Source organism: Apteryx mantelli, chromosome 22, assembly GCF_036417845.1.
Source record: "Apteryx mantelli isolate bAptMan1 chromosome 22, bAptMan1.hap1, whole genome shotgun sequence".
Classification (NCBI taxonomy): Eukaryota; Metazoa; Chordata; class Aves; order Apterygiformes; family Apterygidae; genus Apteryx; species Apteryx mantelli.
Genome location: NC_089999.1, coordinates 2,495,987 through 2,521,733, shown reverse-complemented (window position 1 = coordinate 2,521,733; position 25,747 = coordinate 2,495,987). Strand labels below are relative to the sequence as shown.

General features: G+C 46.2%; 1 protein-coding gene across 1 annotated transcript; it reads left to right on the top strand.

Moving 5' to 3' along the window:
• The first annotated feature begins 1,255 nt into the window (after nucleotides 1–1,255).
• Nucleotides 1,256–25,687, top strand: MPO (myeloperoxidase). Its single transcript, XM_013956696.2, has 13 exons — nucleotides 1,256–1,331; nucleotides 3,070–3,163; nucleotides 4,523–4,698; nucleotides 6,197–6,320; nucleotides 8,529–8,658; nucleotides 9,896–10,102; nucleotides 11,704–12,019; nucleotides 14,615–14,775; nucleotides 16,635–16,881; nucleotides 17,439–17,609; nucleotides 19,859–20,096; nucleotides 22,016–22,239; nucleotides 25,673–25,687. Exons 1-12 carry the CDS (start codon nucleotides 1,256–1,258, stop codon nucleotides 22,236–22,238), a joined length of 2,163 nt encoding a protein of 720 aa, XP_013812150.2. The 3' UTR covers nucleotide 22,239; nucleotides 25,673–25,687.
• Nucleotides 25,688–25,747: the final 60 nt, after the last annotated feature.

The following is a 25,747-nucleotide window of genomic DNA, read 5'->3' as shown; positions in this document are numbered from 1 at the left end:
AGGCTTCTCTGGCTGACCCCTCTTCCCATCCAGCCAAATCACTGGTAGCAGCTCTCCTAAACCCATGCATGGGCTCTCACTGCATGGACAGGTAGCTGCCTGGGCTCACTGACAAACCAACCGCCTGCTGAGGCGACAGCATGTCCTTCCCTCAGCTGCCCAGGAGGGCTGCCTGCAGGGACATTACTCTTAATAAAAGCATTCACTGAGTATCTGGGTGATGGACTTCTCCTAAGATGCCATGGAGATCGATGGTCTCCAAGGTGAGGCCCATCAGCATGGGGAGGAGAGCTGGGACTGGGCAGGGTTTCCAGGTGCATGGGCTGGGAGAAGACTGTCCAGGATGGCAAGGAGGTTGCAGTGATGGTTGCTTCTAGAAACCTGGGAACCTCTGCACTCACTGCATTTCACAAACCCTTGCTGTGTCTCTGCTTGGCACCAGTGCCTGCCTCCCCTTCCTTCCTTGCAGCTACTGCTTATATTGGAGCCAGGCAGCAGGACGTGGCACGGTGGCACAAGAGCAAGGGTGAACACCTGTGAACAGCTCTGCCTTGCCCCTTATTCAGGTGCTACCACATTTGCTGCATCTCGACTCTCAGACAGGTGAGTTCACCTTTTTTGTGTTGCCCCCACAGAAGATGTTGCCCCAAAACAGTGCATTCCCAACAGTATCTGAGGGCCCTTGGATAGTGAAGAAATCCCCTGAAATAGGAGGCAGCTCCCTTTCTTTTTGCCAGCCTCCTCCACCTGCTCCAGAAGATTCGAGTGAATTCTAAAAATACAGTTGTTGAATTATCCAGCTGCCTTGGGCAGGGAATCCTCTCTGTGGTTCGGCAAAGACACAAGGTGAGCTCCTGGGGCCCCATAGCTTGTATCCTGTGGAGAATGTGTAATTTAAAAGCTCTTGCCCGATCCTCTGACCCATGCATCCATACTGCAGGTTTGAAACACTGGCTGGGCGCAGGCTGGCTCACGATGTGATGCTGCTGGATTAGTGGGGAGACTCCAGACTCCCACACATCTCACTGGGCACAGGCCAATTCACCATTATCCACCATAGTCACCATATCATTGCAAGGATTTCCCTGGCAGCACACTTGCTCTCAGGGAGCATTGCACTGGGAAGAAGACACCTTGGTTAGAGCTATGGGCTCCCTTAAGACATGCCATCAGCAGTGTGGAGACTGACATTTTCAATGCATGGTGAAATCCATGACTTCTTGGTCTTCTTCACTTCTTGCATTTTTTTTCAGGGATGAAGGCAGAAATCCTCTTTCTGGGGTTGTTGGTGACCCTCAGCCTGTTCCAAGCATCTGTATCATCTTCATATGGTATTGAACCTTTCTCAGGTTTAACAGATCAGAGGCTTTTATGTTCCGAGTAGGAAAAAGAATAAAGTTTAGTTTAACAGAACCTGAATTACTCTCTTGTAAACAGCTAAGACCCAAAGAGATATCAGGAATGTAGCCTCATGTACAGTTTGTATCTACTGCATTAGCAATCCTGACTATTTCAGGTTTTTATCAGTTAATTTCCTATCATCTGGTTTCTTAAAATCACATTAAGGGAGAGGTTAGTTCTCAGAATAGCTCTTGTCCCCACAGCACAGCTGTCCTCCCACCATGCATGCCATGCAAAACAGAGCACGAGTCCCTCCTGGGTGAGCATGGCTCAACTCTGCCTGGGCTACAATGCTGATAGCAGGTACCTCCATTATCACATTCATGTTATGTTTTTATGGAGGCTGGAATTTGAACTCCTCGCTTGCTGTGGGAGCTGATTCTCACTCTCAAAGCATGGAATGAATTAGTGTCTCTTTTTGAAGTGAACTCATTTCTGCTGCCATAGTAATTGATGAAGCAGAGCTACCAAGAGCTCTGATGTTTAGGCATGGGGCAGTTGCCTGGCACTCTTCCAGCCTTGCATTACTCCTCTAAAATCTACAGAGAACTCTGATTGTTAATTTATCATTTAAAATCCTTACAGAAACCACATGCCTGACCTTTCATTTGTCTCAAATATTGGTTCAGACAATTAGTATTCCTACCATAATTGTCAAAGACGTGAACTCTAAGTTGATCCAGGAAGATATTTTAAAGACTCTGGGAAGAATCTGGATATTTTTTCCCATTTGTGTTGTTTTCTGAAGTTTTCTCCTTCCCTAGAAGCTAGAGGAAAACACTCTCACTTAGAGCAGCACAACAATGGTTGTCCTCTCCAGTTCTGTTACCCACAGATATCAGATTACAGGGACACAGTCCTTGTGCTTCTCATTCATTTTCAGGAGCTCCCCAATGTAGGAGGAAAAGCAGTGAGAGTGGCAGAAGGGCTGGGGGTTGCAGAACATTTATAGACAGACAGACTGGGGAAAGCAGTGGGGAAATCCTTCTGCTTTGTGGTGTAAGGGAGATATATGAGCTACTGCTTTGGCTAGTTGGTGCCAAGAGGAAGCAGCCAAATTCAGCATATACATATCATCAAATGTGGATACAACCAGGCTAGAAGAAAAAGGGTGGGGACAAAGACAATGATGAGAAAAACCAGAAGACAAGAGAGCTCACTGCCCTGTTGTTCATCATGGCAGCCAGCAATATCTTGATTTTTGCACAGGTCCTCCACAGTTAGTTATTGCTGGAGTCATAGAAATAAGAAGAATCACATTCATTGGGCTGCAAAATATCTTAAAGAAATATCAAATACTTCCCTGTAAGGCAGGAGTAGGCAGGACAGATCATGCCTGCATCTTTCATGGAGGCTATGTGAAGCCTCTGCTGATGGAGATACCATTTCCATGCCCAAGAGTGACTCTCACTGACTCCCCTGAGAAATATATATATACATATGTATATGTATATCTCCTTCTGGTTTCATGAGATTGAGCAGGGCCTGATAGGAAGTGGAGAGAGTGGTGACAGTTACTTCCAGCACTGCAGTGCCTGTATCCCTGGATGCTGGAGGCACAGAGGGCTGTCAGAGTAAGCAGCCTCAGCACAGGGAAGCTCTGACCTCTGAAGTGAGCAGGGTGGAAGACAGCATTCTCATCTCTGCCCTTTTCTTTCCTTTGATGAGATCTCTTAGAGGAACTGTCAGATGCATCACTCCTGAGCAGTGTCAATGAAGCGAAGCAGCTAGTGAATTCAGCCTACAAGCGCACACGTGACAGGTGAGAGTGGGGTCTGGGCTTAGCTGCTTGAATATGCTGCATGCTCTCACTGTGAGTGGGTGCTACTGTGCCTTGCAGTCCTTTAGCTACAGAACAGTTGGCTCTTCCTCCTAACTCCAGTATAGCATGTGAAGGTGCAAGGTTCTCCATGAACATGATGGGCTGCAACCCGGCATTTTGCCCAGCTGGAAAGTCCAAGGGTGTTATTATACTTCAGGCTGCAACTAGAAAAAGATCCCAAAATGCACTTAGTGCCACTCCTCCGGATAGATGCAGCCCTGTGGGCCACACACTTGGGACAGACAACTTTCATAATGCCTTCTCATGCTTATGAGACCTGTCGATGGCCTGGGCTACTCTGTCACGTTTTGGAGGTGCCATAATCTTTCACTGCTGGTGGGTGTCCAGTCTCCCTTTCATATACGACTTCTGATTTTCCTACCCATCCTTTGCAGCCCACTCTCATCTACAGATCCTCTGGTGAGTAACCACACAGGGCTTTGCTAGTCACAGTCATGCAGCTTATAGTGCCGCCTGGTGCCTATTGGCTTCCTCCTATTTTTACATCATGTCTTCAGTCTGTGGGGTTATTTTGAGCTGGGACTCTTGTCTTCTGCATACCTGCTGTCCCTCCCAGCTCAGTATCACTTGGCTCTGTTTCATCCCTTATGGATATCCTGAGGAGGAGGGGAGCCCCTACTGCATTCCAGTTGTTCACCAGCTACGGAGGGAGTGAACTGCTGTAGGTCATAGTGAGGGTATTTTGGGGGTCTGACAGGAGAGCCCTGCTTTTGACGCCAATAGTTTGAGGGTGTACAGCTTCCTCCCAGCTCATGCACAGCCTCCATCAGTAGCTGTCTTCTGAAGTCACTTGCTGGCTTATGGAAGCCCTTGTTTAAAAGCTTTTCTGGGCTCAGGGCTCCAACTACTCCAGCAGCATTAAGACAGGATGACTTGGAGATGTTCGGGACCTTGTGGACCTTTGGATGGAGACAGGCATCCACTGGTGTTAGGGAATAGTTGACTGATGTTTGATTGCCTCAAGGATGTAAAGACCTAAGAGCTCTGATGTTTGTCTTCTGGAAGGTGGAGCTCTGTCATTTAAGAGATTTCCTTCATGTTACCCACCCTGCTCCTCTGCCAAGAGTGGCAGGAACAGCCCTGACCTCTCCAAGTGCAGGGTGTTAGACTGACCCTGCCTTTTTTGGCAGTTCAGACTAACATGCCAGGTGGTGAGCTGAGGTGCCTGAGAATCAGATGGGTAACCTGCAGGACTCTTGGGTTTGCCCCAGTGCAGTTCTGCAGAAGATGCGTTTTTTTTTTTCCTCCTCCCCTTCCCCCCTCCCCTCCACCTTGTAGCATAAAGAAGAACTTGCAGAACAATGCCTTGACCCCAATAGAGCTCCTGGGATATTTCAAACAGCCAGTGGCAGGGACTCGGGCTGCAGTTCGGGCTGCAGATTACATGGAAACCACCCTGACCCTCCTCAAGGAGAAGCTGCGATGGACTCTGAAGGGGGATTTCAATGTCACAGGTAGGGATGTCACTTTGCTAGGAGGAAGGCAGAGCAGTGCTCTTTCATGAAGATGTGGGGCTTGGTCAACAGGTCTTCGTGGGACCTGGGAGGAAGGAGTAAAAGGGGGGTTATTCTGGGTCACTTCTCAAATCCCTCCCATCTGACTGCAGAGTGAAGCCTCTTGTTGCTGTGCTGAGGAACAACCTCCTCCATGATGTGGAGGTCCCGACCTACCAGCAAAACCTGTTTGCTAAGAGCGGAAGGCAAGTTAGGGGCAGTTAGAGAAACAGTCCAGGGAGGAACAGGGAGGGCTCTTGCCATACATTAATGAACTCATGGGGATCCCTGGCATTAAGGCAAAGCATTGGCAGGCCAAGACCCGAAGCCCTGGCATCACTCCACACAGGGTGTGAGGGAAAAAGGGAGGCAGGGCTGGGGTTGGGTTTTCCCTGGGGAGCTCCACTCCTCTGATAGCACTGTTACCAGAGGGGAAACAGGTCTTGCTGTGCCTCCTCTAGAGCATGAGTCAGAGATGGCTGCTTCACAGTTACTGTGAGGGACTGACAACTCGTTTGCCCTCCTCAGGCTCCTTCCTCCCTCTGGATATCATACGTGCTCTGCGAGCAGCTGCTGTGTGCTAATGTCCATCTGGCACTCGCAGGCAAGAGGGCCGTGCAAGGGTGGCCATCCATCCAAGAGGCACAGGTTGAGCGTGCCCAGCTCCTGCCTCTCTGAAGTCAGAGCTCTGCCCCTCAGTACTGTTCAGAGGGACAAGCTCACCTGGCCACACGTCTGTGACCTCTCATCAGTGGGCATCTGCACAGGAGGCAGCAGCTGCTTCCTAAAAAACATCGATGAAACTGTTGGTGGCAGTAGTGGCTAAGAAACCTCTGAAAGACTGTAGTGAGCTAGCAGCAATGGCCAAGAAGGCTTCATTGGTTAATGTCAGCCACTTACCTCCCATTTCTAGGGGAATCTTCACAGTGGAAATGCAAAGCCAGTGTCCCCTTGTGGCGTCCAGCAGTCTGATCGGTTCTTCTCCGGACAGCAGTCCTCTCTCTGAATGTGTACTCAGCAGCAGTGGTGCAGACTGGTGGCTGTTTCCATAGGGAAAGAAACTTTTAACAGATCACTGGGATAACTGTAGCTTTTAGCAATTTATGGTGAAGATAAAGGGGAGGGGAGAGGAAGAGAAAAAGATTGTTAATGCCAGAAAATAATTCCCCTTCTGCCCATTCTTAACACGTACTTATATTTAAGATTTGAACACAGCATTGTGGTTTTTGATGCCATTCCAAACCAAAAAGAGAGCTCTGCTGCTCTGGAGAACATCCTCAGCACAGACGTGTCTGAGCAGGATGACCTTAAAAGACAGTCTCTTGCATTCTTCCTGTACAGGATGATACTATGATAGGAAACCAAATCAAGGTTACAAGAAGGGAATCTTTTTCCTGAGCCTGGGAGGCACCCCTACCCAGCAGAACCAGTATGTTCACTTCTTATTGTTATCTCACAGACATGCTCACACCAGCTCAGCTGGGGATGATTTTCAAGGCAACTGGATGTGACCAGCAAAATAAGAAAATAAACTGCGAATCTGCTTCCCGTTACCGAACGATCACTGGCGAGTGCAACAACAGGTGAGGGGCTGTGCCAACAGAGGATGGATAATTGGTTCCTCTCTCAGTAGATCAAGACCTATATCCGTCAGGATGATCCATATAGGATGCCTTCCTTAGGGTTTTACAACCCACTATATTGTTTCCTAGGCATGTGGAGATTTTAATTCCAGTCTCACTTCAAGGGCTTGTGGTGTTGTACATGAACTAGCTCTTTGGCCAAAATGCAAACAAATCTATATTGGTGACTGACCCTCCAGCCCAGAGCCTCTGTCACCAGGCTGCATTTTTCTGCTTTCTCCTGGTTTTGTCTGGCTCTGCCCCTTGCAAGGCATCAAAGTGCTTCCTAGCTTCCCAGGTTGGTATGTGACCTGGCTTCATCCCAGCTCTGTACTGCGGCATGATCTGGTCTGGCTCCATGCCCCACACTGTGCCGCCTGTGCCCAGGAAGAAATCTGGGCCCACAGGCTGGGAGGGAGCACCTTGTCCATGTCCCTTGGTTAGACAAATGGGGGGCAGGACTGTAAGGCAGGATATAAAATGTTATTTCTCTTTGTATCCAGAGCTTTCTTTGCATAATGAAGGGGAAACTGTGCTAAACAGTGGAGCGGTTTCAAAGGGACAGTATAGGAGCCCATCCCTCCGCAGTCACCAAGGTAGAGCATCTCCTGGGACATGTGGCCATAAAGCACCTCAGGCAGAGGAAGGAGTTCAGTCAGGTTTGTCTGCCTAGAGGATGCTTTAGCTTTCAGGTTTCTGTAAAAGAAGGGAGGAGAGAGCTACCTGCCTCCTTCACTTTTCAGAAAGTGGTGGCTTCATTTAGGAGGGGGGAGTCTGGTTTCTGGGACAGGGACGGATCTGTCAGACCTGAGCCAAACCGTGAAGCCCTGGTGTGCTGTGTCCCTCCATTGCTTGGCCATAGGCAGTGCTACATCCACAGGCATTATGGGCAATTAGAGAACACACTGTATACATGTACCCCGAGATCAAAATTTATTAGTAGTCTAACTAGGGCTTTAAAAGTCTAATCAATATATAACAACTACTTATTCTTAGTCCAGTTTCAACACAATAACACTCACAATGCAAATCACCCAATTTCCGTTAAGATCATTGGTAATTCAGTAAAATCAATAGGCACAAGTCTCTCCTCCTTTTCTCTGATGTTATGAGGGCCCTTCTTCCTCAGGTAGGATGATTCAGTGAGTTGCCAGAATCCACAGTTCTTGTCAGGGAGAAGTACAACGGTGAGGGTTTCTTCCTCCTTGGTGCTGATTTCCCTTGAGATTATTTTTATATGTTTCAATGCCACTTATGTTATACTCTTTGATATAATCTGATATACTTTTGCAGTCTTTAGTAGACCTATACTATTGGTCTACAAGGGCTAGTTACCCTGTTTACTTAGGTTAGCCCTTCTCCACGTATTATGTCTTTTAAAAGGAGAACCATCCATTTGCACATAGCTAGGCAAAACTTAAAAAACTAAAATGAGTAAGGTAATAATATAATTACAACAAGCTCAAGATCACAGGGCAAGTAACAGACACTGACCGTTGGCTGATTTTGCTGCTACAGCCAAGGCAATAGTCATCTGATCCTAGAGAAAGTTGCAAGCAAAGCAAAAGGTTCTCAAATAATTTTTAGCTATAGGTGAAGTCAAGCTCAGATATGTTCAAGACTAGGCAAGCCCAGGCAAGGCCTAGCATCTACTGAGGCCTGGTGTATATTATTATTATTATTATTAAGCCTGAGGCTTATTGTTGGAAGTTGGCAACACCAAACTGGTTGCACCACAGGGCTCCCGCATCTCCCCTGCTATTGTACATAGCTGTGTCATCCCTTTCCAAGGTTTCCAGCTTTCTCCATCCTTATTTAGGGATCAGGCACTTACTAGTTAGGTACAGCAGGACTCAGATTGCGATTTTGTTCCTCTTGGGCTTAGCTGTCCCTCTGGTTTCGCTGCTTCATTTGAGGGAGTATGAGTCATTCGGAAATGTGAACGTATTTGCTGGGCTGGATTAGGCCTCAAAGGCACTCCTGTACTCACTTCAAGCACCAGGTAAAGATGAACTCCATCACCCTGTGGGAAGACCCTATGTGGTGTCTGTCTGCACAGCATAACAGTATCACATGGAGGAACTTGCTGGGTCACAACTCATGAGCTCTTGGCACTACCACGATCCTAATGCTACTAATAGTTTGCTGCTCTTTCATTCACTTGCACAGGAGAAACCCATCACTAGGAGCTTCAAACAGAGCCCTTGTCAGATGGTTGCCAGCAGAATATGAGGATGGTGTGTCACTCCCCCATGGGTGGACAGAAAGAAAGCGTTTCTCTGGATTCCCTTTCCCATTGGTAATATTTCTAACATTCGTCCGAAAATACAGTAACAGCGTTTAGGGATTCTCAGTGCTTGGAGATATCACAGGTCTCAAATGTAAGTCCACCAACTAGCATGGTGGGGATCAGCAGGCAGGAAGCTGAAAACTCTATCTTTAGGTGTCATTTGATCATATGTGAATCTTCACTGTGATTTAATAGAAATACATTCTAACTTCCCATGCTTGCAGATGAAGCAAAGGAAAATTAATTACTTCAGAACCACAGGACAAAGACAGATGATGCATTCTTTTAAATCAAGTGCATTTAAGCCAACTTATCTTGTCTTAACTCATCTTTTTTGATCTGGTTTGTGGAAGTTGGTAAATCATCCCCTGAAAAGCAACATCCTAGAGGATAAACAGAACAAGTGACTTCACTTGTCACAAATCAAAGAATATCTAGCTAGAAACTCTGTGTGGGGGTCCACAGGTGTGCATGGTCTGTGGGTGTAGGCGTACAGCTTCTGTAGTGCTTGGAGGGCAGAAGAGACACTGAGGTGGCTTCTGATCACTTGAGCTCGGTGCGAGGAGAGCTATAACAAGGAGCACTGAGATTTTCAATGTTAGGTGCCTTCTGCTCATGCTTTCATTGCAGTTTTAAACTCTGTTATACAGTACAATAGCATGGCTCGAGCAGAGTTTTGACCACTTCTTCTGTAGTGGTAACTGAAGAAAGAACTGGTGGAAGAATTATAGTGGATGGGGGATGAACAAGAAGAGAAGGGACTTCAGAGAACATCCTGCCTATGAAAAGAGTGTAGCTTAACAAGAGGAATTTGCACTGTGAAGAATTCTAACTAGAGGAAGTTAGTAGAGGGAATTTACTGAGAAAACCTTCAGAAATTCCCACCGACCTTTTTTTTTTTTTTTTTTTTTTTTTTACACTGCTATTTCAAAACAGTATTTTAAAATCTTTTGCCCCCATTTTCTGGTCTATTCAGTAGTGGCTCTTGCTTAACTGCTTCCATACATCCATGAAGGGATGCGCTTGGCTCATGCTAGAGGCTAAGAGACCTAGTCGGCAACAGGAACAGTAAAATGCTCGACAAAAGGAGCACCCAGCAGTGCCTTCCAACTTGGACAAAGGCTTGGCTTTTTCTGTTTAAGAGGAACTCACATTGCATGAATTTTTGCTGATGACCCCCAAGAACTGATGCACTCATTCTTATGGTCATTTCCTAATACACATGTTCTGCCTTAATCCCTTGCAGGTTCGAAAAGTGTCAAACGAGATTGTTCGTTTCCCCCCTGAGCAGCTCAAGCTGGACCAGCAGAGATCACTCATGTTCATGCAGTGGGGCCAATTTATTGACCACGATCTGTCTTTCAGTCCCCACACTCCTGCTAGAGTTTCCTTCAGTGGCAAGGTGGACTGTGAGACCAGTTGTGCCAAACAACCCCCCTGCTTTCCCATCAAGGTACAGTCAGCTGGCTTCTTTCAGGGAAGTGGGGGAGGGCACCCATTCGCTAGCTGAGAGTGACTCTCCCTGTGCCTAAGATGGGTGAAATTTAAAAGGGAGAAGAATTTACTGTGAGCACCTAGTCTGATAAGTTTTGCATAGGCCATGTCTCTGTCCACTGGATTCAACTGCCCCTTTACGAGAAATCTTTTCTCCAAGTCAAGTCTCTTAGACGGCAGTGTCTCCAATTTAGCAGTTCTCCAGCTGGGGCTGTTTTGTCTGCAATGGGGCATGGACATGACCTGGCAGCGGAGAGTGCTGGCTGAGGTCCTCCTTGCATGCCACAGGAGAGCGTGCTCCCCAGGGCTCCAGCCTGTGCACCCAGCTCCCTGCTGTATCCCTGCCCACAGAAGGAAAGCCTCCCAGAGCAGGCCAGGGGGGTCAGACTGCTGCCTCTGAGGTGGCAGTGCTGGGCCCAAGGGGCTGCCCTGGCATATCAGGCACAGTCACAGCCTGTATTTCCCCCACTTCCAACCATGAGCCCCATCTCCTTCAATGTTATGGTTTTTCTCTGGAGGTATAGTGCAATGGCAACATGGATGGTGTGACGGTTATAGTGAGTGTGTCCGAGGCAGGGGCTGATGGGCGTCAATGCCCCATTAACAGAAAATACATGCTCATTTAATGGTTAAATGTCGCATGGGGTGAGGAAGTAGAGTCACTCTCATGAATGGCTAAGGCATTCATCTGGAAAGCATTACAGTCACATTACAGTCTCCGCTTTGATAAATGCTTAATAATGTACACAGAGTTGACCTACTCAGACAGGAAAGACTGAGCCCTAATCCAGGGAATGTGAAGTATTCAGCACTTAGTGTACTCTCCAATGGCGGGAGAGCTGTGCTCCAAATCTGCTCTGAATCTTGATCATCCATTTGTGAGCCAATGTATTGGGGGAAGATAGGCACCAGATCCCCTTCTGCCCATATCTGGGTGGGCTTAGACATGCTCAGAAAACAATCCAGCAGGTAGACAGCAGGGGAAACACTACACTGCGAACTTTGGGCCCTGTCTACACTGCAGTCAGAGGCATGGTCCACCCTGCAGCCCTGCTCTCCTGCCAAGAACTTTTGAACATGTACTGTAGCTCTTGCCCCCTCAAGAAACTGTATTTCCTTCCAAAGAAAACTGTGAAGGGATGGGGCATCACCTGAGTGCCCAAAGTGTACTTAAGAATACAGCCAGGGTCACAATTTGCAGACAGCTGTCCGCAGTGTAGATATGGACACTAAACTCCAGTGTGGGAAAGGAGCACTTGGGCTTGCAAGATTCAATCAGATATGTACATATCTAGAGGAAAAAGTAGCCATAGGACTTTCTTTAGGGAAATGTAGGCATCTCCAGGCTTTCATGGGTATTTGGGACTTGGGTTTCCAAAACAGCATCTCTGCTGTGAATGTTACCCTTCATATCTGGGATTTATGACTGATCTCCACACTATCTACCATGGGAAATATCTCTGAAATGGTTCCTGCCTGGCTTTTCTTATCACTGTAATATCAGTGCAGAGTTTATGCATCTCTGAAGTGGTGATGAATTATTCTTTTACCTTTTTGCAGATCCCACCCAATGACCCACGAATTAAAAACACAAAAGACTGTATTCCGTTTTTCCGCTCAGCTCCTGCTTGTGATGGAGGCAAAGCAATTCGAGATCAGATCAACGCACTCACATCCTTTCTTGATGCTAGTATGGTATATGGCAGTGAAGCACCTTTGGCCAACAGATTGAGGGACCGGACCAACCAGCTGGGCTTGATGGCTGTTAATAAGAATTTCACTGACAGAGGGATGTCTTTTATGCCCTTTGACAATATGCGGAAGGACCCCTGTCTTATGGTCAGCAAGAGAGATAAAATCCCATGCTTTATTGCAGGTAAGTTGAGTGATGGCATCCGGAAGCTCCCTAACACTGAAATCTAGAGTGCACAACTCCACTAGCTTTATTTTATTTCTTTGATTGCTTGTTTTTCTAATTTAAGTAGAAAATGAGGCATAGCAAAACATCATGAAAGACTTAAACAGGCTGTTCTAGGCAAACTCTAGGTACAAGAGAGTTCTTCTCATCTGAGTCTTTTTTGTGACCATGTGCCTGGAGTGAAACTGTTCCAGGTGTGCTCAGAAGCCCTTGAGTAGGACCTAGTAAGCACATGGTGCTGCCAAAGGGGCACTGGGAACCAGTATCAGATAAGGCTCGTGGATGGAGCTGAGCGAATGCAGCAATAGCAGACTAGCCTGAAGGTGCTGGCTTGTCTGTGCTTGTCATTTGGCGGCTCTCTCTCTCCCTTCAAAACAGGCGCAGGTGTGTTCGTGCTGAGCTGGGTCACTGCTATGAAGCATTTGCCTGTGCTGCTGTACTTTTCTGTTTCTACTGTACTGTGAGAGGATCTCAGGTCCTAGCTGGACCAAGAATGAAACAAGCTGCAGACTAAGGTGACCTTTTAAGATGTGCCCCCATCACCGAGAGTGCTGGGGCTGCACCACTTCTGCACTCCAGCCGAAACACAAGCACAGGCCTTTAACACATTGAGATGGCCTCCTGCTCTATTTGTCAGCGCAGTCTCCCAGGACATCTTTATCCTCTGTCAGACTTCTGGCATCCTCTTGACCACCTCTTCTTTCCAAGTTAACTCCTTCTGTCCTGCACAGAGCTTCTCAAAACCATGCCCCCCACTCCAGTCAAAATACTGCACAGCCACCACCACTTTCCCACCTGCTGCTGTTTGCTGTCTTCTCATCTCCTCAGTGCGTGGGGGCCAAAATCACCTGATTCCCAAAGCTCTCAGCATTGCTCCCTTCTCCTTGGCACCTGCCAGTGAGGACCATTATGCTGCCACAAGCCTTTGGGGCCAGAAAGAGGAATGTTTCTGATTGCATCTTGTGAATTAGCGTCTCACTCCTTGGTCTTTTTTTTTGTCAGCAGGACCTTCTTGCTAGCCTCCTCCTGGCTCTGGTCGCACTGGGCTGCTCATGGCACTGGAGGAGAAAGCTTGAAGGTATAACAGATCTCCTCAGCTGTGGAGCTGATTTCTATTCCCTTGGTGCCCCAAGTCTGGCCCAAGCTTCTCTGGATGGAATCCTCTGGGTCCTTGGATACCATCAGGGACTGGCAGTGGGACCAGCAGAATAGCTCTGTTTGGTGCCATCCTCCAGTTCCCTCATTTTAAGCTCTTGATGTTTTATATTTCCTTCTATCTCTCAGATATATCTGTTTTCCCATCCATTGCTCCATGTCTTCAGTTGCTTCTCCAGTTCTGTGCAGGTCTTTCCTCAATGAGGATCCTGCAGGAATCATGGCCAAAGGTGGATGCCTGGTGAGGAACAGAAAAACAAGCAGGCATGTTGGATGATTCCTGGGACAGTCTCCCTGCCTCCAGTACTTTGCAGCTCAGGAGCTGCCTAAGCAGTTTCTATGTCATGTTGCTGGTTACATAGCCATCAGTGAATTTCTAGTGAAGATTTTAGGCTTACTCTGCAGCACTTTGCATCCCCCTGCAAACCATTTTCAAAATTCAGTGCCATATTTGTGACTTTTCCAGTCCTTGAGTACTGATGAAATTTTAAGTGTGCAGCTGCCTAGCAGGGTTCAGTGATTTCATACTCAAGTTCCTTTGGAAGCCCTGGGTGGATGCTCTCCACTCATGGCAACTTTCTGGCGCTTGTTTTGTCTGTTATTCCACAGTCTCTTACAGGAGCTTTGAGACAGAGTCTTCGATGGTTCATGAAAAGACTCTGGCATGGGAACCTCCCAAGTTTTGCTGTGCTGAAGGCAGGAGCAAATCCTTGCTTTGAGTATGGCATTATCTTCTCCAGGTGCCTCTTCCTACTCTCATCACCTGCTTGCTCTCAGGTTTCCTGCTCTAGATGTTTGAAGAGGGGATTAATATTTCTTTGTGCTACCTTTTGTAATTTATTCCTCCAAGGTTGGACACACTGTGTGTGACTCATCATTTACTTACCAGAGCACTTGATCCTGTCTGCTTGCTTTGGCCATAGTTTCAGTCGGTTTAGGGATGCCTTCTCACTCCTTTAGTCATTCCAATTTCCCTTTGCCCACTCTCATTGCTCTCTTCAGCTGTGAGACTGTGTCTCTAATATGGGGGCCTGGAGGAAGCCTACTGGTATTTAATGCCTTAAATCACCTCTAGTAGCTCCTTTTTAACACACTCCCCCATTTCTAGGTCATGTCTCTTTCTAAGGCTGAACATAATGGTGGTGGAGTCTCTGCTTTTGCTGCTTCAATGGGGATAAGGCTTTCTGCTAGAGCTCTCCAAACCTCTGGGCCCAGATGCAGTTTTCCTTCTACTACTGTGTGTTTCTTACCCATCTGCTTCATGATGAAGACATCAATACATCTAAATTTTCTCTGTGTATTGTTCCCAAGTGTGACATTTGCCTGCTCCCAGTGTAAAGCAGCCAAGCACACACAGCTAACTGTCAGTACAAATATTCTCACTTGTGATACTTCTAGGTGATTCTCGAGCAAACGAGATGCTGGAGCTGGTGTCCATGCACACACTTTTTGTGCGGGAGCACAACCGCTTGGCTAGAGGGCTGAAGAGATTAAATCCCCGTTGGAATGGAGAGAAGATCTACCAGGAGGCACGGAAGATCCTAGGTGCCATGATCCAGGTATCAGCCACAATGTCATATGTATTACTGTCTGTCCCAGCTCTTCCTCCTTGTCTTGCAGTCTCACAAAATTCACATGATGGACTTTGTTTGTGGAGGGTTTCTGAAGACTGCAGTATTTTGAGGGGCAAATGATCAAATGTCTTTTACCTGCCCCTTCGGTCAAAAGCAAAATCATCCAGAGACACCTGAAATAAGAAGCACAGAGGTGTCCCCCTGAATCTTTGGTGTCTCTCTAACATTGAATCTCCAAATTGCTGATGTGTTTTAAATTGCAGGTTTTTGTTTGAGGAATACAGAGAGAAAAAAAATCAGAGAAAAAACTTTTCTAAGCAGTGTTGTATGTGATAAAAGTACTGTTGATGATTGGTTTAAAATTCCTCTGGTTGTGAGTCTCCTCCTCTAAAGTAGCCCCATGTGCTGACAGGTACAATAGGCTGTGATAGTCCTCTGTCCTTACTGCTTTTGGTCAAAGAGCCTCTTCAGGACTGTGTCTATGTCTGCATCACAGATTTCCCTCTGATTGAGGTCCTAGGGTCATAGAAAGTTTTCTGTGCTAGGAAGGGACCTCTGGAGATCTCTAATCCAGCCTCCTGTTTGGAGCAGGCCTATCTTCAAAGCCAGATCAGGTTGCTCAGGTGTGATGTGTCAGAAGAGTCCAACTTCTATGAGAGAAGAAGATATGGGGAAAAACTTCTTTACTGTGAGGGTGACTGAGCACTGGAACAGGTTGCCCAGAGAGGTTGTAGAGTCTCCATCCTAGAAGATACTCAAAAGCCATTTGGACAGGTTCCTGGGAAAGGTGCTTTAGGTGACCCTGCTTGAGCAGAGGGGTTGGATTAGATCGTCTCCAGAGGTCCCTTCCATTCTGTGATTGTGTGTGATTTTGTGTTTCCAAAGACAGTCCTTAGTCATACCTAATTAGAAACCTGTCTTCTGAGTTGGCTGGACCAAAAAAAAAAAACAAAAAACACCCTCTTTCAGGAATGTCGGAAGGTTTAAGTTTTCAAAACTGTCAAAATTAAGTATTATGGTATTATTGAATGAATATATCCATGGATATAGAAAAAAGCCTTAAAAATGTTGGGTAAGGCAATGTGGAGAGAGTTAAACAATTGCACTAGAAGTATGTGGTCCCTCATCATGTCTAGACCAATGCTTCCATTTTCTTATAATTTTCAGACAATTAAGACATTTTCATCCTACTGCCAATGGATTTATTTTTATGAGTTATCTTCTGCAGCCCCCTCAATATCCCAAGAGATCATGAGACCAGGGTTGGAAACCTCTGCTATCAGAGGATCCTAGGGCACACACAGAGGATGAATGTGGGACAGGCAGTAGCAGTGTCTGTGCTTCCTATTGCCTGATGTTGCTGCAACAGTTATGTCCACTTTACATTTTCATGCCCTTATCAGTGACAGAGAATGCTGAGATTCCACCACACATGGCTGGCAGAACCAGGAGTCCAGGCAGTGGCTTGCAGTGCTTATGTCTGTGCCTGGAGCTGCGCCACTGGTGACATGATACAATGGCCAGGTGAAGAAGCAGCTCTGAATCAATGCCAGAGCTGAAGAAATTAAAATGTCACTCAGCAATGCCACAAGGGATCCTCACTGGACTGTGAAAGTGATTGGGTTAAGGTCTGATGAGGTGAAAGAGAAGTTGGCCCTGGGTACTCTCTCCCATCTCTCCCCCATCTTGTGCTGGCAAAATCTCCTACAGAAATCATCTTGAAGCAGTTCAGTATGATAAATCCTCTGGTTTGAGACATAAGTGAGAACTCTCCCAATATTGTGCTTCCAAGGAAACTGATGTTTAAGCAATTAATGATTCATCCTTTCTGTGTTTCCCCCTAGATTATAACCTACAGGGACTACCTGCCTCTTCTGCTGGGAACTCGTTTCCAGAGAATGATACCTTGCTACCGAGGCTACAATGACTCTGTGGATCCTCGAGTATCTAATGTCTTCACTCTGGCTTTTCGTTTTGCACATGCTTCAGTTCCCCCATCCGTGGATCACTTAAATAAATATTACAAGCCTGCAGGCCCCAAAATCCAACTCAGCAAAGCCTTCTTTGCTGTTTGGAGGATTGTGAAAGGAGGTAAAGTCTTTCTTGCACTGCTGGGTGCATTCAGCCCTTTCTGCCCTCCCTGGATGAGCTCTTGCTTCAGCCAAACTTAAAAGTCATTTTCAATAAATGAGCTTTACTGCCAGCCAGAGCTTTCCACAATGTAGCTGTTCTCTGCAGTCAAAATGTGACCCATCTTATTATGAAGTATGCAGCTTGATAACTTACTTGGTGTAGTTTCTGAGAACATTATTCAAAGCATTTTCTTTTTAATGCTTTAAGTGCAGGAAAATTGATTCTGACATGTAGTATTTGTCCCTTTTCCTAGGTTATCCAATTCCTTCCTTCCTTTAATGCACTTTCTTTACTATAGTCAACATTTTATGTAGCACACATCTCATTTTTCAGGAGGGGAACTAGAGATATGACATACAGTGAAATCACAGGAGCTAAGATGCCTCAGTTAAAGTGCAACAGTTCCTGTACTAGAAGGTTATAAGTAAATATAAGCAGCGTTTAACTTTCCTGAGCCTCTTTCACATACGCTTTCCACCCTACACTGCTCACAAATCACTGCATAATTGTTGCAGGTGGTATTGACCCCCTTCTCCGGAGCCTGATGGCTAATCAGGCCAAGCTGATGACACAGCAACAAATGGTTGTGGATGAGCTAAGGGATCGGATGTTTGAGCAGGTCGAAAGGATTGGATTGGATTTACCTGCACTTAACATGCAGCGTTGCAGAGATCACGGCCTCCCAGGTAAGCTGGATGCGGGAGCAGGGCATCCAAAGAAAAACAGATGAAAATCAGGCACTTTTATAGTTGAACACAGATAAAGATCTCCAACTTCCATTCACATGCCCACACTTCGACATAAGTTGCCTTGGCTGAAATTCCTCAGAAGTCTTTTCCAATTTTTTCCATGTTTTCTGTACTGCTATAGATAAGTAAACAGGAAGTTATGCAATGAAGTTAGAACCTGGTTGGAACTGTAGGAGACACATGGAGGCACACAACCAGAAGAAACTTTTGCATCGCACAGACAGAAGTGTTCAGTAACTAACTTATATGCATTGTTATTTAAATAGCAAAACCAGGAATCATTAATGGAATTGGGGCCAGAAGTGCACTGCGGCCTCTCTCCAAGCATGTGTATGTCTCCAAGTCTAGTCCAGCCACACAAATTTGGAAGAGCAGATCATGATGTATGAATCTCATCCTATTTTCTCTGTAAAGACTGTTTCCCAGAAAAGAACATGTCAGAACTGCTCACAGGGCTCTGCAAGATGCAAAAACAATGTAATGACATTGCAAGATAGTCTTGAGAAACAGATTAATGATAGGCCTTTACAATTGGATTCTGGGTGTGCCGGTGCATAACAGTGCTATCAGGCTGATGAAAACTGATGAAAGATGCTGTGTCAGTAACATGCTGGGAGTGGCAGTAAGGCTCACTTTAAAACTGTGATGAAAATAACGCTAGGTTCACAGGTTCTAAGCCCATACAGACGTTTGCAATACATTCAAATGCATGATCAAATCACAGGATTACTCTGCCTTTCCTGCAACAGAGGGATTTGATTTTCCATGCTGCAAACTGGGAATAAAACGCGATCTGAACGAAAATCTTGAGTTTCTATCTTCAGCTGCTGATTTACTGTGGTAGAATTAATATGTATATCTAATGTAAATCAGATTCTAGCCTTTGAGTTTCAACCTACCGCTGAGTGCTGCTGTGTTCCCTTATGTTAGACTTGTCTAGAAAGATGATAATATAGTAAGATCAAAAAAGCTTCCTAATTCTTTTTCTGATAAAGCAATAGTTGGTCTCATTGAACTGCTTGTTAAGGTTGTCATCCAGGCATCATATGCTGCATCTTTTTCTCTGAATTATACCCAATTTTTAAACAGCCTGCTTACAGCAGAGATGTATGCTGCAGCATCATCTCTTCTCTGCACCTAACAGTTCATTGAGCTGGCAGGAAGGAGTATGCATTAGGGCTCCATAGACTTTTCCTCTACCTAAGCAGTCATTGATAAAATACAGAGAGAGAACTGATTCCTAGCATGTCCTTTGATGGGTAAGCAGCCTGTCCAGCAAGATGTAGAATTGTGCCCTAGTTCTGCTCCAGTGAATTTTCATTTATTTGCTGTACACAAAAATTAGTCTAGCTGGCAAAGTCCAGTGCCCCTCTCTCACCTGTAGTAACTCAGGCTATACAGAGCTCGTTTTGTAAAGTGGGATGGCTTGTCCCTGTAGCTAAAAAGGAAGACAAATGAATCCAAATCTGGAGAAGTACTTGCCCACTATCATATTGTACAGAAGGTGGTAGTAGCAACATCTTGTCTAGATACACTTTCAAAGAAGGTAACATCATGAGTTTTATGAGGACCTCTATCCTATTGTTGTCTGACTGGGCTCCCAGACCCCTTGGGTTCCTGGTTTGCAGTGAAGATCAGGCAGCAATTGGGAATGCCCAGAGCCTTCATATGGGCACCCAGAGAACAGAGTTAAGAGCAGTCACAACACACTCAAGGTGTGGTTCAGATGCCTGAATACAAGTCTCCACTGCTATTTGAAATGCCCTGGGGTCTATCCTCTGGCTTTATGCTGCAGCTTCAGCAGGGTGTGGTTCTTCTGCGGTTCCTGTGTCACATTGCCAGGAAGTTGTTTCAGATACACCGTGACTCTAGAGCTTTTGTCCAGGCATCTGCTTTGGCACTAAGTGGAAAAGCAAAACAACAATGGGAAGTGACAGAGTGACTCCCACTTGCAAAGAAATGGCCCTTCCCTAGACAACACTGAAATGCCAGGCAAGAAAAATTGGCTCTGGAGGAGTGGAAATGTAACGTATTAACAGAAATACGGAAGAATTTGGAAAAAGATTTTAAACATACTGAGAACCTACTTGTGCCCTGGATCTGGGAAAGAGAGGAAAAGTGTCCTTCCCAGGAAGGATGAATGAGTTACTGACTGCTCTCTGCTCTGATATCTGACTTTCTTGCAGGTTATAGCTCCTGGAGACAATTCTGTGGGCTCTCAAAACCTCATAATTTAAGGACACTTGCTCGAGTGTTGAAGAATCATAGTCTGGCAAGGAAATTCATGCGGCTGTATGGGACACCAAAGAATATTGATGTTTGGATTGGGTCACTTGCAGAGCCCTTTGTAAATGGAGGAAGAGTTGGTCCTCTCATGGCTTGTATCATTGGCACCCAGTTCAGGAACCTACGTGATGGAGACAGGTAAGAGAAGAGCTAGCTACACAATCCCCAGAGGACAAGGGAGACTGGGGATATGCAGATTTGTTTATGCACAGTTTGAAATCGGTTCTAGTTGTTTTTTATTACTCCTCCAGGTGTTCTTTTCCCTTTCTGGCAGTGTTCTTATTTCCAGTCTAGGTCTATCATGCTTGGGATCCTAGGCTGAGACCTCTTCCCGGACAAGCATTTTCTCTCTCAGACTGTTCAGCTGCCTGTCATTACCTATGCAAATTGGATTGCCTTTCTGCACACTGATAGTGTACAGTGTGAATGTTAGAGCTCTTTGTGTTCAGAAAAGTTATTTCAAAGATGACCACATTACTATGTGTTCAAACACTAGCTCACTTGAGCAAATGGAAACGTATAAGTAATACTTAAACAGAACAGAAGTACAGAGGAGGAACAGATGTACCAAAGGTACAGCTCTAAAGATGGAAAAAACAGACCCTAGATGGTTTGACTCCACCAGCTAGAAGCAAGCTGGTAGGTTTTATCAGCCTAAGTAGCTTGCACTGATTGATAGTCCTGTTAGATGCTCAGCATCTGTTGATGTGGTAGCTAGTGCCTTGGGTAGTTTTGAAAATTTGCCTATACAAAACATAAAGACTGTGTAGATTCCTCTAAATGGAGATTTGGTTCAGTGAGACACAAACTAGGAGGTGTGAATGCATGCTAGGTGATTTTTCTCAATGAGAGTGAGCCTGGTAGTTTCTCTGTTGTTAACCAATAGTTAAATTATACAGACTGGAAATTGCTTAAGGACTAGACTTCAAGACTATGTATAGGCAAAGGTCCAGGGCCTGCAGACCAAAGGATCTTGCTAAAGGGCTAGTACACTTTGAGGTTTGTAGGGAGTAAAGGAGATTAATTGCTCTCTCTTGGCTAAGTCTCAGCTCAGCCCAGGCTGCCTCCAGAGGGGCATTGATGGTGTCCCTGGCACCTTTCTGCTGGGAAAGAGAGATTGCTCCCTCTGGGCTGCTGCGCTAGGATCTGCCAAAAGCACACATAGGTCCACTTTCCGATCTCCTGAGCTTGCAACACACAACTTTGCGCTGCTCTAGTGTGCTTCATCTCCAGCTGTTGTCTGGAAAAAGGTAGGATCCAAAGCACAGTCAATGAGAAAGGTGTAACCAGCACTATTAGCACTCCAAGCAGCCCCTGGAAATTTATAGAGAATGGTCACTCACCATTACCATTAGGAGAGATGCTGAGGCACAATAGCAGTGTCTCCTGCGCCTCTTGAGAATCTTAGAGGTGATTTTTTTACTATTTCTCCTTTCCTCTCTAGCTATGAGTTGGACTCTTGTGGCCCAACACGTAGCAGTGTTTGGGCTTGCACAAGGAGATGGTGAGTCAGGGACTGCTTGCCAGCCAAAATCGTTTAATCACTGTTGTGCTTTCATCATAGGAGGACCTGAGGTCCTCGTCCTCCTTGGAGTTGCTCAGGGCATCAGTTGCAGAAGTGAGCTATGTGCCCCATTTTAAGCAGTGTTTCCCAGTCCTTTCTGAAGCAGAGTCCTTGTATGGTTTAGCAATATTTTCTGAGGATGGGATCATGACCTGTGTTTCTGCAAAACTTTTGTGCCAGATACAGACCTAGAAAGACTTACTATGGGCTCACAATCTGGCATTGGGAACTTAAAGGTGAACATGGTTTCCATTGCACATCTAGAAATGGTATTGATATTGCAGGTATAGGAATCCATTTTTTAAAAGAGAGGAATGATAGGTCTTGTTCCACCATGGTAGGTCTTGACTTGAATAATATAAATTTAAATTTATTCTTGGAAAAAGAAATGTTATTTGTGTTGGAAACTTAATAGGAAATAAAGTATCAAGAGTCTTGAATGCAGAGAAGCCTGGAGGACAAAATCTATTGTGTCATTTTCTGTCTTCCGCAGGTTTTGGTGGGAGAATAAAGGGATTTTCACTCCTCAGCAGCGCCGTTCACTGGCCAAAATCTCCTTGTCACGAATAATATGTGACAACACCCACATCTCTAAAGTGTCAAGAAATATCTTCCGGGCCAACAGATATCCTCATGACTTTGTGAGCTGTAGTTGTATCCCAAAGCTGGACCTCAGAGCTTGGAAGTCAAGGAGGACTGAAGAAGGTACAAAATGAGGTACAAGGTTTAAACAGTAGACAGTTCCCACTTGCAAACATGTGAGGTAACCAGGTTAAGTCCAGATTTTAAGGGTTTTCAAGTGTCTAAGCAACACATCAGAGTTACACAGGAAAATAGCTTTCTTAAATACTCTTGAAAAAGCCATGAAATGACTGTTGACATGTTTAGGCGCTCAAATAGCTCAAGAGAGCTGGTTAATATTCAAACATCACTTCCTCCAGGCTCAAGAGCGGTGCATCCCTATGAGTAGGAAGTCAAGCAAAGGAGGGAGGAGACCTGCATGGATGAGCAAGGAGCTCCTGCCAAAACTCAACCAGAAGAAGGAAGTATACAGAAAGTGGAAAGGGGGACAGGCCACTTGGGAGGAATATAGGAACGTTGTCAGAGTATGCAGGGATGTGACGAGGAAGGCTAAGGCCCGTTTGGAATTAAATCTGGCTAGAGATTTCAAGGACAACAAGAAGGGCTTCTTCAAATACATCACTAGCAAGAGGAAGACTAGGGAAAATGTGGGGCCTTTGCTGAATGGGGTGGGTGCCCTGGCGATGAAGGATGCAGAGAAGGCAGAGTTACTGAATGCCTTCTTTGCTTCAGTCTTTACTGCTCAGGCCAGCCCTCAGGAACCACAGACCCTGGAGGCAAGAGAGAAAGTCTGGAGAAAGGAAGACTTTCCCTTGGTTGAGGGGGATCAGGTTAGAGATCGTTTAAGCAAACTTGACACCCACAAATCCATGGGCCCCAATGGGATGCACCCACAAGTGCTGAGGGAGCTGGCAGACATTATTGCTAAGCCACTCTCCATCATCTTTGAAAGGTCATGGAGAACAGGAGAGGTGCCTGAAGACTGGAAGAAAGCCAATGTCACCCCAGTCTTCAAAAAGGGCAAGAAGGAGGACCCAGGGAACTACAGGCCAGTCAGCCTCACCTGCATCCCTGGAAAGGTGATGGAGCAGCTCATCCTGGAAGCCATCTCCAAGCATGTGGAGGAAAAGAAGGTGCTCAGGAGTAGTCAGCATGGCTTCACCAAGAGGAAATCATGCCTAACCAATCTGATAGCCTTCTATGATGGAATGCCTGGCTGGGTAGATGAGGGGAGAGCAGTGGATGTTGTCTACCTCGACTTCAGCAAGGCTTTTGACACTGTCTCCCATAACATCCTCATAGGCAAGCTCAGGAAGTGTGGGTTAGATGAGTGGACAGTGAGGTGGATTGAGAACTGGCTGAATGGCAGAGCTCAAAGGGTTGTGATCAGCAGTGCAGAGTCTAGTTGGCGGCCTGTAGCTAGTGGTGTCCCCCAGGGGTCAGTACTGGGTCCAGTCTTGTTCAACTTCTTCATCAATGACCTGGATGAAGGCACAGAGTGCCTCCTCAGCAAGTTTGCTGACGATACAAAACTGGGAGGAGTGGCCGATACACCAGAGGGCTGAGCTGCCATTCAGAGGGAACTGGAGAGGCTGGAGAGGTGGGCAGAGAGGAACCTCATGAAGTTCAACAAAGGCAAGTGCAGGGTCCTGCACCTGAGGAGGAACAACCCCATGCACCGGTACAGGTTGGGGGTCGACCTGCTGGAAAGCAGCTCTGCGGAGAAGGACCTGGGAGTGCTGGTGGACACCAAGTTAAGCATGAGGCAGCAATGTGCCCTTGTGGCCAAGAAGGCCAATGGTATCTGGGGTGCATCAGGAAGAATGTTGCCAGCAGGTCGAGGGAGGTGATCATCCCCCTCTACTCAGCCCTGGTGAGGCCCCATCTGGAGTACTGTGTCCAGTTCTGGGCTCCCCAGTACAAGAGGGATGTGGCACTACTGGAGCAAGTCCAGCAAAGGGCTACCAAGATGATTAGGGGACTGGAGCATCTCTCTTATGAGGAAAGGCTGAGAGAGCTGGGCCTGTTTAGCCTAGAGAAGAGAAGGCTGAGAGGGGATCTTATTAACATGTACAAGTATCTGAAGGGAGGGTGTCAAGATGGAGCCAGACTCTTTTCAGTGGTGCCCAGTGACAGGACGCGAGGCAACAGGCACAAACTGAAACACAGGAATTTCCATCTGAACATGAGGAAAAACTTTTTCACTGTGAGGGTGACAGAGCACTGGAACAGGTTGTCCAGAGAGGTTGTGGAGTCTCCTCTGGAGATTTTCAAAACCCGCCTGGACGTGATCCTGTACACTGTGTTCTAGGTGACCCTGCTTGAGCAGGGGGGTTGGACTAGATGATCTCCAGAGGCCCCTTCCAACCTCAACCAAATAGCTCTACACCTGACCCTGAGGCTCTAAAACAGAGCTAACATAGGTCTGAATACATGTGTTTAGATAACTCTGTTTCATCAGGTCCATTGTGAGTAGATTTTCCAGCACTGGCATTAAAAGACAAAGCTAACTGCATTGCTCTCGGATTTTTTGTGGTAATGTTCAGTTTTCATTGATGTTAATGCTTTTCTGCGTGGGAAGTGATGCCTGGATCAGGGAGGATGGTCCTTCCATCTAGGCAGTTGATCTCTCTTACCTTGCAAAGCTCTGAGAGTGCTGTCAGCACATCCTGGTCAGACCAAAAGCAGCTTTGCAGCTAAATAGAGATTCCCACTTCATAGAACAGTTTGTGGAGTTTGATTCCTGCAAGGAAAGATTTTGAACACAGTGATTTTTCCTATATTTGTGGTATTTACACCAGCTGGCTTCAGGATTTGTAAAGTTCTGGAGTTTTAACACTTTCCTTCCAAAATGCTCTGTGAAATTCCTGGGAAGTGAATCTGGTCAAAAGTGACTCTCACTAAGAAAAGATGGGCTGCTTTGGTGCCTTAGGACCATGCCTTTTACTAAAAGCCATGATCTTTCCCTTGTTCCTACAGTCAGGCCCTTCCACATGATCATGCCCAGATTCAGACTGTGAGAAAGGACAAGTATCTGCAACTAAAAGCAATATTTAGGACCTCAGATAACTCCAGCTGCAGTCAGCTTCCACTTCCTGGGAGGATGTTTAGTCACATTCTCCACAGGGCTATGGATCATGAGCTTGAATCTGTGGCAGGGTGCAGCCAAGAATGTGATCTTCATGATGCCAGAAAGAGCTTAGACAAGAGAAAAACTGGCTTAGTGTTAGGGCTCTTCCTCAGGAGGAGAAAGAAGGTCTTTGGTCCTGGTTCCCACCACTGTTATTTACACGCCAGCAGTTCTGTTCCATCTATCTGCAGAGCACGCTGCCTCCCCCAGCCATCACCTGCAGGTAGCCCTGGACAGAAACTTGTAGGACCATAGAAAACTGTAAGCAGGGAGGGGATTCCTGGAGGTCTCTAGAGCAGCCTCCTCCTCAAAGCAGGGCTAATATCAGGCTTGTCTCACTCTCCCAGCTTAACCCATGGAAGTAAATCACACAAGATGACAGGGAGCCACAGCATGTCTTCTCTCTTTTGTTAACACATTGCTTTTCATATCCTGTAGAAGAAGCATCTGGTGACTTTCAACACTGAATGTTGAGGATTTCCCCAGACGTCTTGACTTGGAAGCTGCTCAGAT